The sequence below is a fragment of the Lathamus discolor genome, chromosome 6, assembly GCF_037157495.1.
Source record: "Lathamus discolor isolate bLatDis1 chromosome 6, bLatDis1.hap1, whole genome shotgun sequence".
NCBI classification, from domain to species: Eukaryota; Metazoa; Chordata; class Aves; order Psittaciformes; family Psittacidae; genus Lathamus; species Lathamus discolor.
This window is the reverse complement of record NC_088889.1, coordinates 89,670,076-89,683,858: the sequence shown is the minus strand read 5'-3', so window position 1 is coordinate 89,683,858 and position 13,783 is coordinate 89,670,076. Positions and strand designations below refer to the sequence as shown.

The following is a 13,783-nucleotide window of genomic DNA, read 5'->3' as shown; positions in this document are numbered from 1 at the left end:
GTCCTCACCCCACTGATCCCTGGGGCTCAGGGGGTCCTATCACCCCCACCCCAGCTCCAACACCCCCCCCCCCCAGCTCCCTGCAGCCCGGGCAGTTGATATTAAATGCTTTATTTTCAATATTAAAAACCAGTATTTTTAATAACTAAACAATGCTAAATTCATCTTACCAAAAAAACAGAAGGATGAGGTGGGGGGGGGGGTTCTACCAAGGACGCTACAGCCCCGACAGAGCCTTCCCGGCCCCCCCCCCCCCAGCCACACACGTACCGCAAGAGAGCCTGGGTGGGGGGGGTGGTCCAAAATGGCCCCACATCCCCTAAGGGAGAGGGGAAGTACCAGGCTGAGCCCTGGAGCCACATAGGGACGGGCGCTATGGACCAGAGCCAGCATCACCACAGCCCCCTGTGAGGATGAGGCCGGGCTGGGCAGCCCAGGGGGGGATTTGGCACAGTGAGACCCCCGGGCTGGGGCAGGAAGGGGTTGGGGTACCCCCGTATTCCATCCCTCTCCCCCCTCCCAGCACCAGCATGGACCAGGAGCCGGTGTGTTCCTGCAGCACCGTCCCATCCCACCCGCACCCGTGGCAGGAATTAGTGTCAAAGGAGCAGCAGGCACCGAGCCCAACCTGGAGAATAGCCCTTGGAGAAGCCACTAAGAGAAAAAGGCCACCTGTGACCCCCCCCATACCCCAGGCTGCTTAAGCCTTCCGGTGCCCACCCTGGAGCAACGGGATCCACACTGGGATCCCCTGGGAATGGGGTGGTCCCGGGGTGTCCCATGGAGCCTGCTGCAGGCTGGGGATGGGGCTGTAAACTGCAGGGAGCCGGGCATGTAAACACAGACCAAGGGATGGCAGGGCCCTGCCTGGGGGCCCCCGGCCCCCCGCTTCCCCAATGGACCAAAACCAGGGGCTCAGGGGGGTGTCCACAAGCCCCAGCCCTCCCCGTGAAGCCGGGGAAGCAGCAGCATCCCCCCGGGAAGGGGGCTCTGGAGCCATGGAGCGTGTACAAAAAGGACCGGGATCTGCCCCCCATCCCTGGCCCCGGCGAAGAGTCCTGTGCACCACGGAGCCCGGAGGGGGACCGGGGCCGGGCAGGGGGCAGCGGGCGGGTGTTAGAGAAGAGACGAGTCTACGTTACATGGGGAGGGGGCTCGGGGGGGTCCAGTCGAGTCGCGCATCCCGGGAATCCGAGCACTGAGATGGGTCAGGGAGGCGGGCGCTGCCTGCGGGGGATACAGCCCTGGAGAAGGGGATGGGGATGCATCCCCTGGGAGATGCTGCCCTCCCCTGCTCCCCCTTCAGGGATCCCAGCCCCATTGTGCTGGATGGGGGTCCCAGCCCCATTATGCTGGATGGGGGTCCCAGCTCTGAAGGCCACGGGGTTGCAGCCATGGTGTGGGGCCACCCAGCCCCACGACCACCAGCCCCACACACACCTCACTTGATGAGGATCCCCGTGGGCCGGGCCTCGTCCTCGCTGGCGTTCCTCAGGTTCCTCTCCACTTCCTCTGAGGACCTGGGGGTAAAGCAGGGTGAGAGGCAGCCCGGGGACCCCCACCCCTGCCTCCATGGGGGCCATCAGCACTGGTGGCAGCACCACGGGCACCGGTTGCACCGTTCGCATCATGCTCACGCCAGGAAATCCTTCACTTCCTCCACGGTGATGTCCCCGGTGGTGTCCAGCGGGTTCTCCATGCTGCTGTTGGGGGAGTCGATGGAGCTGGGCGAGAAGGCGGCCGGGGGCTCCTCAGGGGACCCTTTGGGGGATATGGGGATGGGAGGCAGCCAGGACACGGGGTCAGGTCCGCAGGGACACGGCGTGCGCGGCAGGGAGATGGGGAGGACGTGGTGTGCATGGAGGGGGGGGCACAGCGCCATCACTCACGGTCACTGTCGGTGGGGGAGTGTGGTCCCTCGGGGCTGCGCGGGACGTGGGTGCCGTTGGCTTGCGGCAGCTTCGGCGTTGCCATTGAGCTGTTGCTGGAAGGAAAGGCCGGGAGAAGTTACTGCGGGAGGCAGGGCCGTGGGATGAGGGATACAGGGATGCTGGGGTAGGTCCTACCTGAGGCAGGAGGTGTCCTGGAGCCGGGCGACCTCCAGCCGGCACAGCGGCTCCGTCACGTTCCTGGCGCTCAGCGAGAAGCGCTCGAACTCGGATGGCGAAATCAGGTAGAAACCTGGAGCAGGGAACGCCAAAGAGCCTCAGGAACACCCCCGGGGGACGGCAGCAGGAGCCCAAGTCCCACCTCCAACAGACATCGCCCCGGCGCGGCGCTGGAGCCCTCACCCTGCCCGTGCTTGGTGAAGACGCAGGAGGCGATGCCGCTGATGTCCTCCTTGCGGATGCAGCCGTAGTGGACCTGCGGCCGCAGGCTGGGCACGGTGAAGATGTGGATGTCGCCCAGGTTGGTGAGGCAGGCCAGGCAGTTCTCCAGCCGCTCCTCGGAGCTGGCGCTCGCCAGGCTCACCAGGGCCACCTTCCGCACCCGGCACCCTTCGTGGGCCGTCAGCTTGAACTTGGTCTTGGCGCTCACTTTGGGCAGGGTGAAGACCTGCGGGGTGAGGAGGAGACGGGAGCCTGAGCAGCCTCCCACTGGGGGGGCCCTTGGCGAAGGGCAGCATCGCCACCGTAAGGACAAGCATGGGGAGCCCCAGGAGCCGGTCACCTCCATCCCTGCGCCCGGAGCGATGGGGATACCCAGACAGGACACGGGACGCGCTAGGGGTGGTGGTGCCCACGCTCACCTTGAACTGCTCCTCGGAGGAGATGAGCATGGAGTGGCTCCCCTGCATGTCAGGAGCCTTGGCCAGGTCCCTTGAGACCTCATAGGGCTCGGGCAGGGGGTTCCCCCTCCCGTCCAGCACCGCGATGGCCACCACGGGCGCACGGTGCATGAGCTGGATCTCCTTCCCCAGCACCGCCTCCACCGCCCGCTCCGAGAACTTCTCCTGCGACGGCACCTCCAGGGCGTAGGCGAACACCGAGCCCGAGTTGGTCCCTGCCCACATCGTGGGGCCGTGGTGGGCAGCTGCGGGATGGGAGCAGCATCAGGGCCCCCCTTCCCCATAGCCAGACCCACAGCTCCGGGGTGAGGGGGGCTGTTTCCAAGGCCCGGGGGTCCTCACCGTCTCGGAGGAAGGTGTCAGCGAAGTAAAGGCACCGCACGACCCCGGACAGGGAGTCGTCGGCAGAGCGCGGCTCGATGCGGCGCTGCACCGGCGTCATCTCCACCTCGGGGGGCCCTGCCTGCTCCGCCAGCTGAGCATTGGCCTCTTGGACCTGCCGAGGGGACGCAGGCGTCAGCCCCTGCCCCACGGGGATGCGGCGCAGCCGTGATGGTTCCCCGCTCCCTCCAGACCCACCTTGCTCGAGGGGCTGCCGGCGTTGAGCCTCTTCTTGCCCGACACCCGGCTCTTGCGGATGCGGCGGAACGACTGCCGCAGGGACTTCTTGAGGGACTTCACGCGGGACAGGGGCCCCTCCATGGCCAAGGAGTCGTTGGGGTGCAGCGTACACCTGCGGGCACCGATGCTGCTCAGCGCCCACGGCATCACCCTAAGGGGGTCCCCAGCACCGCGATGCCCCCCCCCTCCCCATACCTGGCCAGCACGGGGTTGCGCCGGTAATAGTCGAAGAGCCCGAAGCCGTGGCTGGTGCCGAAGGCCACGAGGTTCCACTCGGAGTGGAGGGTGACGGCGGTGACGGCGGCGGGGGGCACGCACTGCACCAGGACGCTGGGCTGGAACCCGGGCACGAAGGGCAAGGGGCCGTTCCTCGGGGCCAGCCGGTCGTGGCCCTTCCAAGTGAAGCCCTCTCGGTCCTGCAGCAGGTCCACGGTGGCCACGCTCACGGCGTGTTCCGACTTCTCATCGCTCAGCTCCATCACCAGCACCTGCAGGGGACACAGGATGAAGCCCCTGCCCTAGGATGGCCACCCTGCTGCAAGGCAGGGGCTAAACCCCACGGGTAGGAGCCCTTCATGGGGGGCTGCAGGGTCTGTGTGGTGGGGGTCGGGCCCCACTCTGCCCTACCTGCCCCGCTGTCCCAGCCACCACCATCTTGGCCGTGTACTTGCACAGAGCAATCTTCTGCACCCCCAGGCGTGGGTCGTCACTGTAGGGATCAAAGCAGCCCACCTATGGCAGGAAAGGAGGGACTGTGGGGCCGGGCACCTTGATACCGCTATGGGGCAGCCCCCCCACCCCCAGTACACCCCAATGTCCCCCCCCACCAGCTGCTGGGTACCGGCTGCAGCGCACGGGCTGCTCTGGGCATGATGCCTGGGACATGTCTGTCCCCATGTGTGTGTCGTCCCCCCCTGCCAGCCCCACACTGGGGCAGCCCCACAAGGCAGGGCACGTGGAACAAGCATCCCTTGTTGTCCCCATGGGCGGTCACACAGCAGCTGCGCCCCGGGATGAAGGGACGCGTCCCCGGTGCGATGCCGGGATGGCTCCATCCTCTCTGCCTGTCTATGGCCCTGTGTGCGCCGGCACTGCCGTGCCGGGGCGGGGGGGGCAGAGGGGGGTGCGGGGGTGCTCACCTTGCGGAAGGGCGGCCACTCCTCCTCACCCGCCTGGTTGAGGCTGTCGTTGTGCTCGCAGTCGGTCTGGAAGATGCCGGCGGTGCCCAGCTTGTAGAGGGGCTTCAGGGAGACCCCTGAAGCATCCCAGAACCGCACCGTGCCGTCCTCGTGCCTGGAAACGGGGGGGGGGCACAGGGAGGCCCCTGTTAGTGCAGGGCCCTGACATCTGCCTGCTAACAAGGGCTGCCTGTGTGCCCGCGGATGGGGGGGCAAGGGGGGGGCAGAGGGTGACACACTCCTGCCCAGCCATCAGTGAGTGATGGGGCAGCCGAATGAGACGGAGCAGCCCAACCCATCCCGTTCCCATTCCCCACTGCAGGAATGGGGTGAGGATGTGTGTGTGTGTGTCCCCCGCCTTCTCTCCTCTAGGGCACATTTGGGGTATCCCAAGCCCCCCTCCCCACTGCCAGGCCGCTCACCCTGTGAGGAGAAGCCCCCTTTGCGTAGGCTCCTGCGCCAGGTTCTTCCCCCCATCAATGGGCCAAGCCTAGAGGGAGAGATGGGAGGGATTGAGCCCCTGCCGTGGGGCTCGGGCATCCCAGCATCCCCATCACTGACCGCAGAGGAGAGCCGGGGGCTCTGCTGCTCGCCGGCACTGATGATCCTCTCCCAAAGCTTGAGGGGCACATTGGAGACGTGGCAGGAGCAGGTGATGGCAGAGGAGTGGAGCGGCGCCAGGTACGGGGCAGGGATGGTCGGCCAGCCGGGGGTCTGCAGGTCGATGGCCACCAGCTCTTCCTCCACCAGCACCACGAGGGCACGGGGGTTCTCAAAGCCTGGGGAGGGCACAGATGGCTCCTGCTAATGGAGACCCCCCCCCAACCCCAACCTTTGTCACCCACCCACGGCCACCCCATCAGGACCTACCTCCCTCGGGCACCTCGGCGCTGTGCACGGTGAAGAAGTCGATGACACGGGAGGTGAAGTCGAGCGTGGCCAGGGTCTGGCCCTGCAGCACGCTCACACAGTGCCGGTCCCCATAGCTGGCCCGCGGCATCCCCCCGCTGAAGATGATGAAGGGGTTCCTGGGGGGGGGGGGGGGGATGAAGCAGCATCCGTCAGACCCTGCAGGACATCCGACCCGCATCCCCAGCCGCAGGCTGTGCCCTAGGGACGTACCCCGACTCGCAGGTCCGCCAGAGGATTTTGCTGATGGCTTTGCAAGGGAATGGACCTGAAATGAACCATTGAATCAGCGAGGCTGGAGAAAACCTTCCACATCATCGAGCCCAACGGAGACCCCAGCACTGCCAAGGCCACTGCCGACCCACGGGGTGTGAGCACTTGCAGGGCCGGTGCCTGCAGCCCTGCCCTGGGCAGCCTGTTCCAATGCCTGAGCACCCTTTGGGACAGGAATTGCTCCTCAGCTCCATCTAAACCTGCCCTGGTGCAGCTTGAGGCCGGTTCCTCTTGTCCCATCCCTTGTTCCTCAGGAGCAGAGCCCAGCCCCTCCTGGCTCCATCCTCCTGTCAGGCACTTGTGGGGAGCAACCAGGACCCACCTGAGCCTTCTCTTCTCCATCTGAACCCCCCAGGTCCCTCAGCCGTTCCCCAGCACACTTGGGCTCCAGGCCCTGCACCAGCTCCGTTGCCTTTCTCTGGCCCCGCTCCAGCCCCTCAATGTCTCTCTTGTAGTGAAGGGCCCAGAGCTGAGCACAGGATCCGAGGTGCGGCCTCACCAGTGCCCAGTGCAGGGGCACAATCCCTGCCCTGGCCCTGCAGCCGCACTGGTGCTGATCCAGGAAAGGATGCTGGGGGCTGCCTGGGCACAAGGGGCTCATGTTCAGCTGTCCCCAACCAACACACCCAGCTCCTTTTCCATGAGCAGCTCCCAACCACTCTGCCCCAAGCCTGCAGCATTGCCTGGGGTTGTTGTGACCGAGTGCAGGACCCAGCGCTTTGCCTTGGGGAACCTCATCCCATTGGCCACAACCCATGGATCCAGCCAGTCCAGATCCCCCTGCAGAGCTTCCTACCCTCCAACAGATAAAGATCCCAACCCTGAGTGAGCTCCAGCAGCAACACCAGCACAGGACCATCAGCCCCCAACGCCCCCCTTAATCTCCCCTGTTAACCCCATACCATAGGGGATGGTGGACATGACGGGCTGCTGGGTCTTCTGTCCGGCACCACTCACGGCCCACACCATGTACCCCCCATCACTGTGGGAGCTGACGATGCTCTTCCCGCTCTGCTCCCAAGCCAGGCTCTCCAACTGCTGCAGGGGCACACAGAGGATGCTCAGCACCCAGGATGGGAGCACACACACACACACACGAGGCCATGCCCCCCTACCTTAACCCCCTTGCCACCTCCAGTACCTGGTTGCCAAGGAAGAGGTGCTGGACCACACGTGTGCTCTGCTCCCAGAGGACCACCAGCCCCCGGCTGTACCCGATGAGGAGCCGGCTGCCGTCGCGCGGATGCTCCTGGATGGACTCCACCGGTCCCAGCGCCTTCCCGCAGCGATACTCATCGGGAACACTGCACGGAGGGGCCGCAATGGGGGTCAGGGGGGGTGCTGGGGGTGCTGGGGAGGGGGTGCAGGGATTGCAGGGCTCACCTCTGCAGGACCTCATCCGGGAAGAGGGTTTTGTCCTCCAGCAGCACCAGGGTGGGCAGGGCGAGGAAATACACGGCACCACCCTCGGTACCCAGGCAGGCCACTGCACAGGAGGACGTGGGCAGCACCACTGTCACCCGGGTGATGCCAGGAGAGCACCTACAGAGAGGAACGGGGGGGTTGTGTGAGCCCTATGATGGGGGAGCAGCAGAGAGACCCCAAACGTCCTCTTCCCCAGCGCCGCATCCCCATCGGCCCAGGAGGACAGGGAGAACCTCAGCACTAAAGCAACCAGAGCCGTTATCAGCCCTGTGCCCTGCCAGCACCCATAAAAAGCTCAGGGCTGTGTTATCGCATCCCGGCTGGGATCAGAGGAGCACCCAGCAGATAAACCAGCGCCACTGAGGGGACCTTGGGAGCTCCCACGCGCCATTCCCAGCCAGCAGCAGGATCGCTCCCGGCCGCAGCCCTATGGGGGTGCGACTGCAGACACCCCCCCACCATCACCACAAGCAAGCACTCGGTGCTATCGGACCCTGGGCGTCCCGGGAGGCCGAAGCTGCGGGTCTCCTCCAGGTGGGAGCATCCATCCTTCTGGCACACCTCCCACAGGTGCAGCGTGTTGTCATCCAGCAGGGACAGGAGCCAGCCCTGGGAGGGGGGGGACACACACACACAATGACAATGGGGTGGGATGGGGGACAAGGGGAGCTGCCCCCCGGGACCCCCGGACACACACACACACACACGCATCCCTACCTGGCCAGGGAGGAAGTGCAGCTGGGTGACAGTAGCCGTCTCCTTGTGCAAGCCCGTCAGCTCCACGCCTGGCGCGCCATATCTGGGGGGGGCCGTTAAAGGAACAACGAGGGTAGAGCCCCCCCCTGCCCTAAGTGAACCCACAGACCCCTAAATTACCCCCCCACACACCCCCAGGCCACTGCTCTATCAGCAGTTTAGCCCCATGCCCCTGCAAAGAGCCAGGTCAGAGCATCCCTGATGCTGGAGCCAGCCTGGGTACCACCATAGAATCCCAGCCTGGGTTGGGTTGGAAGGGACCTTAAAGCTCACCCAGCTCCAAGCAGGGACCCCTTCCACTGGAGCAGCTTGCTCCAAGCCCCTGTGTCCAACCTGGCCTTGAGCACTGCCAGGGATGGGGCAGCCACAGCTCCTCTGGGCACCCTGTGCCAGCGCCTCAGCACCCTCACAGGGAAGAGCTTCTGCCTCAGATCCAACCTGAATTCCCCCTGTTTAACCTTAAACCCATCATCCCTTCCCCTATCGCTCCAGCCCCTGCTGCATTCTCCCTCTCCGGCATCCAAACCATCCCTGTTTGGGATGCCCCGGAACGCCTCCGACCGGAACGCCGCGGGTCAGGATGCGGCCGGCACGCGGCCGCCGTGGGTGTGCGAGGGCCCGGCCGGCTCCTGCCCTCCACCACTCCCTTGTTCCGGAGCAGAGGCGCCGGCAGCCCCGGCAGCCCCGGCGCAGGGTGGGGATCGGCATGCGCTGGCACGGCCTCACTCACCAGACTGGTCCCGGCTCCTCTGCCGGCGACGCCGCTCAGCAGGAACCGGGGCAGGACCCACACGGTGCTCCCCAGCCTCACCAGCATCCCACAGCAGTGCTTTGCCCCATCCCGGTGCCACCGGTGCGTCGCACTGCTGGCTCTTGGCACGCCGCAGACGGAGGGGCATCGCCTCTTGCTGCCCCCCGTTGCCCCCCCCCCCCCCGGCACAAGGAACCAGCCCAGCGGCTCTGCCTGGACCAACAGGCAGGAGCTGTCTGGCAGCACCAAAGGATGCGGGGAGACCAAGCCGCACATACATAGGGCTCTGGATGCTACAAGGATGGGGGATGCTATCCTGGGGGCTTTCCCCATCCTAAATGGTGCCACGGGAGCACCGGTGACACCGACTCACTGCAATGGGTGTCCAAGCCCCAGGAGATGCCGCAGGCAGTGGAAACCCCTTGTCTGCAGCTGGATCCACCCATCCCAGCTCGGGAAGCACCCATGGGTGCCCCCACTAACCAGTAGCACCAGTCAGGCCAGCTCCGGCTGCTGCCTCGCCTGGCCCCAGGAGCCTCCAGAAGCATCTTCCCTGCTCATTGCAGGGGGGCTGGATCAGTCGATGACCACTGAAGGCCCCTTCCGACCCGACCCATTCCATGATCCTGGTGGCAACCAGAGCGGGGCCGGGTGCTCACCGGCAGGAGAACCCCAAAACCACCGCACGGGGGATGCTCCGTGCACCGCAGCGCGTTCGTGGGCCACGGACGGGTTCAACACCACGGGCAGGGCTGGATCCAGCGCTCCAGAGCCAAGCATCCCATCGGAGCACCCGACATCGCGCCCGGGCTGGCACCGGCAGCACAACCCCCCCCCCTCTCCCCACGCCATCTTTGTGCTGGGGGGGCAGCCCCACAGCCGGGGGGTGGTGGGGAACGCGATGGGCTCCCCCCAATGCTGACCCTGCTGCAGGCGCAGCCGCCCCCCCCCACTGCACTCCCACCCCGCATTCCAGCGGCGCGGGGCCCCCGAGCGCGGCCGCATCCAGCCTGGGCCTGGCCGCCGGCCAGCGCCGCTCTGAGGCTCCTGCACGCCGCCGGCAACAAAGCCCAGCCGGGCCCCGCGTCCTCGTGTGTGTCGTGTCCCCCCCCCCGGGACTGGGATCAGCGCCCATCACTGCCCCTCACCCTGGCGCCAGGCCGGCCAGAGGCCCCGCTGCCCCACGGATGGATGGGAGCGCGATGGGATAACAGCGGGATGCACCCTCCCCGGAGCATGCGATGCCAGCCGGGAGGCTGAGCGCCGTGTTCCAGCGGGATGGGAAGGGCTGGGGGGGTCCTTACCTCCTGCCCTCCGGCTCGAAAAGGATACAGCTTCACAGCTCCAGCCTTGGTGCCGATGGCCATCACGCGCAGGACGGGGTCGTAGGCCAGGGCGCTGGGCTGGCTGGGGAAGCCGTGCTCCACTGTCTGCCGGGGAGGGGGGGACGGGCAGGTTAGAGCCGGGACAGCCCCCCCAAACCCCCCCCTCCCCTTTCACCCCTATGGCTCTGATCCCACACCGGCCACAGCTTCACGCCGGGATGGAGGGCCATGAGGATGCTGCCCCGGCAAGGTGCCACCAATGCGGTCCCTGGGGAGGGGGACATCGCTGCTCACGCAGGTCCCACCCGACACCCCAAACCCCAGGCAAACCAAGGGCTGGGGTCGATCCGAGCTTGCACCCACTGGGCAAGGGACGCCCACTCTAACCCCATACCCGAGGCGCGGAAGCCCTAGGAGGAAGTGGGATCCAGCTCATCCCCACCACGCCATCCCTGGGGGTCCACGGTGCCGGGTGGCAGAACCAGGCGAGCCGGACCCACCGGTGCCGGGGATGTCCCTGCCGGAGCCGTGTGCCCACAGGCACCTTCCCAAGGAAGTCCTGGCCATCCATGGCATGTCTGGGCACGCCGGCCGGGAGGCGGCTGGCAATGGGGGGACACAGGGGACACCCTAAGGTGAGGGCATCGGGGCGGAGGGGGGGGAAGCAGCCCCGAGGGCAGCTTGGCTGAGCAGCGACGGCGCGATGGGATGATAGGGAGGGCGCCGGAGCCAGCCTGGCCGGATCCTGACCTGATCCCTTTGTCTGGGGTGGCTTTTTGCACCCGCCGGCACAGCCACCGTCACCTCCTGGCTCCCATTCCCCTCCATAGGGACACCTTTAGGAGCGTGGCAACATCCCTGTTCCATCCAGAGGGTCCCCCAGTGCGGCTGGGAGGGGGCCGAGTTAGTGAGTGCTTGTGGGTCTATGTGGCAGCCCCATGCAGCGTCACCCCAAATCCCATGGGGATGCGCGCTGCACCGGAGGATGACGGCAGGAGCAGGGATGCTTTAGGCTGGACCCCACTACGACAACGACAGCAAAGCCCCACAGCGCTGCCCTCCCTGCATCTCCATCCCCATAGGGGACCCGCTGGCAGCCCCCCATGCACAGCCCTTCCTCCCAGCCGGCAGCGGGGCTGCATCCGGCAGCCTGTGCCGGCCCCGGCCAAGGCGCGCTCCCGGCCAAATCACAGCAAATCCCAGGATTGCTGGAGCTCGGGAGGAAAAACAACCGCTAATGGGAGGCAGGTGGGCAGCCGGCGGCCCCCGCGCTGGGCTGCATGGAGAGGGGCTGATCCCGGCCCCCCCCCACCATGTCCCGGTGGATGCAGACCCTATGGGGATGCTGCTTGGGCGGGATGCGGATGTGGGATCATCGCCACTAAAACTGGGGGGCTCTGGATGGGGTGAGGTTTGTGTCCCGGCCGGACCTTCACCCCTAGCAGTGGGGTTGGGGGGATAGGGATGTGCTGGGGTGGTGGGTGCTGCTCTGACCCCCCCCCCCCACACATCGTGGTGCATCCCAACACATCCCAGCCCAGGGTGATCTGGGGGTGCCTCCGCAGTCCCCACCAGGACTTTAGGGAAGCGTCCGATGCCAGGATGCTGCCAAAGGATGGATGGGCACGGGCTGGGCTCAGCCAGCGGCTGCTGCCACCCTTGTGGTCCCAACACCACGGGAGTCCCGGGATGGGGTGCACCCATGGGCACCCCCCCCGCCACAACCCATCCACCAAGGGAAGGGTCCGGCACCCGAGGGCCTTCAGGGTCTCCCCCGGGGGTTTGATGCCCCCCATAGCAGGAAACCAAGCGGAGGACCAAGCTCTGGGCCTCGGGGGCACATCCTTGGGGTGCAAAGGGAGCCCCGAGGACCACCACCACATCCCCTCCCTCTGACACACGGGTCCAGCCCCCCATACCCCACCGTTGGGCGGGGTGAGGACCTGAACCCCCCCATTGCAGCCGGGGATGCTCCAGGGCACCCCAAAACACCGCTGCCAATGAGGAGGAATCCATAGGGAAGGGGTAGAGGCTGGATACGGGGGTCGCATCCTTCTCTGGGCACGGGAGGGGGACACCCCGTGGCGGCGGTGCCCGCTGCACCCCAAGGGGGACGAGCACCCCGCAGCCATGCACCGGGGGGGGGGGGGGGGGGGTGCCGGTACCCACCCCGGGGGTGCATCCCCCTCGGGATACCCCCATTGCCTGCATCCCTACAACGGGGGGGCTCCCGTCGCGGTGCTCCCATCCCCGCGGGGGTGCTCCCCGGTTCCCAAAGGAGCGGGGTCTGCCTGCCCGCCCGCACCCCGCTCCTCCGGTAGCTCCCGGTGCTCCCGTAACAACACCCCCCCCCCCCGCCGCCCTCACCTTACTGAAGGCGAACAGGTCGTGCCGGATGCGGTCCCGGTGCGGGTCGGCACCCTGCCGCCGGAACCGAAACTTCATCATGGTGGAGCACGGTACCGGGAGGGGCGGGCGGGGCCGGTGAATCCCGCCGGGGGTCGGTACCGGAGAGGGATACGGGGTTGGGGGGGGGGGGTGTCCCCCGGTACCGGTTATAAGGATCGGTCCCCGGTGGTTGATCCCGATCCCGGGTCCCCCGGTGCGTGCGCGCCGAGCCCCGGGGCAGGCACCGCCGCGGCGGGGCGGGGCGGGGCACAAGGGGTTGATGGACAATTGTAGCAACCAATCAGCGAGCAGTCTTCGCGGCGTGGGCCCGCCCACTGGAGTTACGCATGCGTTGGCGCAAGGGGCTGATGGGAGTTGTAGTTCTTTGGCGGCGGCGCCCTCTACGGGTGCGCTTTGTGTGTTGGGATCGGGTGGGTTTAAGCCAATTCCCACTTTTTTTCCTACGGGAAAATGGGGATGGGACCTGCAGGGTATTCCCAAAGTGTTTAGCATGGTCACAGGGCTCCCTGATCCATAGGGAGCCCTGGATTCAGTGCCTATAGCTATGGGGTCTTTGGCCAGCAGGATGCTGAGCATGGTCCCTCTCGGCGCAGATGCGCCGAGAGGGACCATGCTCAGCACCCTGCTGGCCCCTGCCATTGATATCCATGCCCCATCACTATAGTTGTCCCCACCATAGCACAGTGAGGGGAGAACCATGCCCTGCACCCCACTTTGGGGTGAGTCAACCCAAGGCAGGGCAGGGCTTCCCCTCCCTGCTGACTAACATCAGTCCTGGGGTGATGCCACATTGGAGTGACACAGCTTTTGGGGTGGAAAATGGCCTGAGGGGAGGGGTTGACCTGATGCCCTGGTGATGGGCTCATAGATGGATAGGGCTGACCCCACTCACAGCCCCAAGGCTTGAAACCAAGTGATGGAAAGGACATAGAGCAGGGAGGAGCTCAGGAAGAGGAGGAGGAGGAAGAGGATGGGCAGACCCCATCCAGCCATGAAATCCCCTCTCTGGCTCCTTACATCCATCTCCATCTTCCTCTTGCAGGAGGAAGGCGAGGGGCTCCATGCAAGGCTGAAGTACAGGGGATGCAGTCCCCAAGGGGTGCTGGGGATATCTGGGGACCAAGTACTATGGGAGCTGCAGGGGGGCCAGTGTCCATATCCGCTTCCCAGCTCCTGAGGTGGGAGAACTGGAGGAGGAAGAAAAGAAGGGAGGGAACGGGGAAGGAAGGAAAGGAGAAGAGGAGGAAGAAAGGAGAGGACGTAAAGAGGAAGGAAGGAAAAAAGGGAAGGAGGAAGGAAAGGAGGGAAGAAAAAGGAAGGAGGGAAAGGGAAAAGAAGGAAAGGAGGG

General features: G+C 66.0%; 1 protein-coding gene across 3 annotated transcripts; it reads right to left on the bottom strand.

The window, feature by feature from the left end:
- Positions 1–95: 95 nt before the first annotated feature.
- LLGL1 (LLGL scribble cell polarity complex component 1) lies at positions 96–12,706 on the bottom strand. Of its 3 annotated transcripts, none has more exons than XM_065684690.1 (23): positions 12,394–12,706; positions 10,034–10,131; positions 7,912–7,993; positions 7,688–7,803; positions 7,153–7,311; positions 6,911–7,073; positions 6,672–6,807; positions 5,710–5,764; positions 5,458–5,615; positions 5,149–5,366; positions 5,010–5,077; positions 4,549–4,702; positions 4,037–4,141; positions 3,605–3,897; positions 3,368–3,521; positions 3,131–3,284; positions 2,750–3,033; positions 2,292–2,556; positions 2,067–2,181; positions 1,890–1,984; positions 1,638–1,761; positions 1,441–1,520; positions 96–1,244 (listed from the first exon to the last, which is right to left on the bottom strand). In XM_065684690.1, the coding sequence occupies exons 1-22, from the start codon at positions 12,472–12,474 to the stop codon at positions 1,442–1,444; spliced, it is 3,156 nt and encodes a 1,051-aa protein (XP_065540762.1). In that variant the 5' UTR covers positions 12,475–12,706; the 3' UTR covers positions 96–1,244; position 1,441. The 3 variants fall into 3 exon arrangements, with proteins under 3 accessions (XP_065540762.1, XP_065540761.1, XP_065540763.1); XM_065684689.1 differs by having other exon boundaries at positions 96–1,227; XM_065684691.1 differs by having other exon boundaries at positions 96–1,223.
- Positions 12,707–13,783: the final 1,077 nt, after the last annotated feature.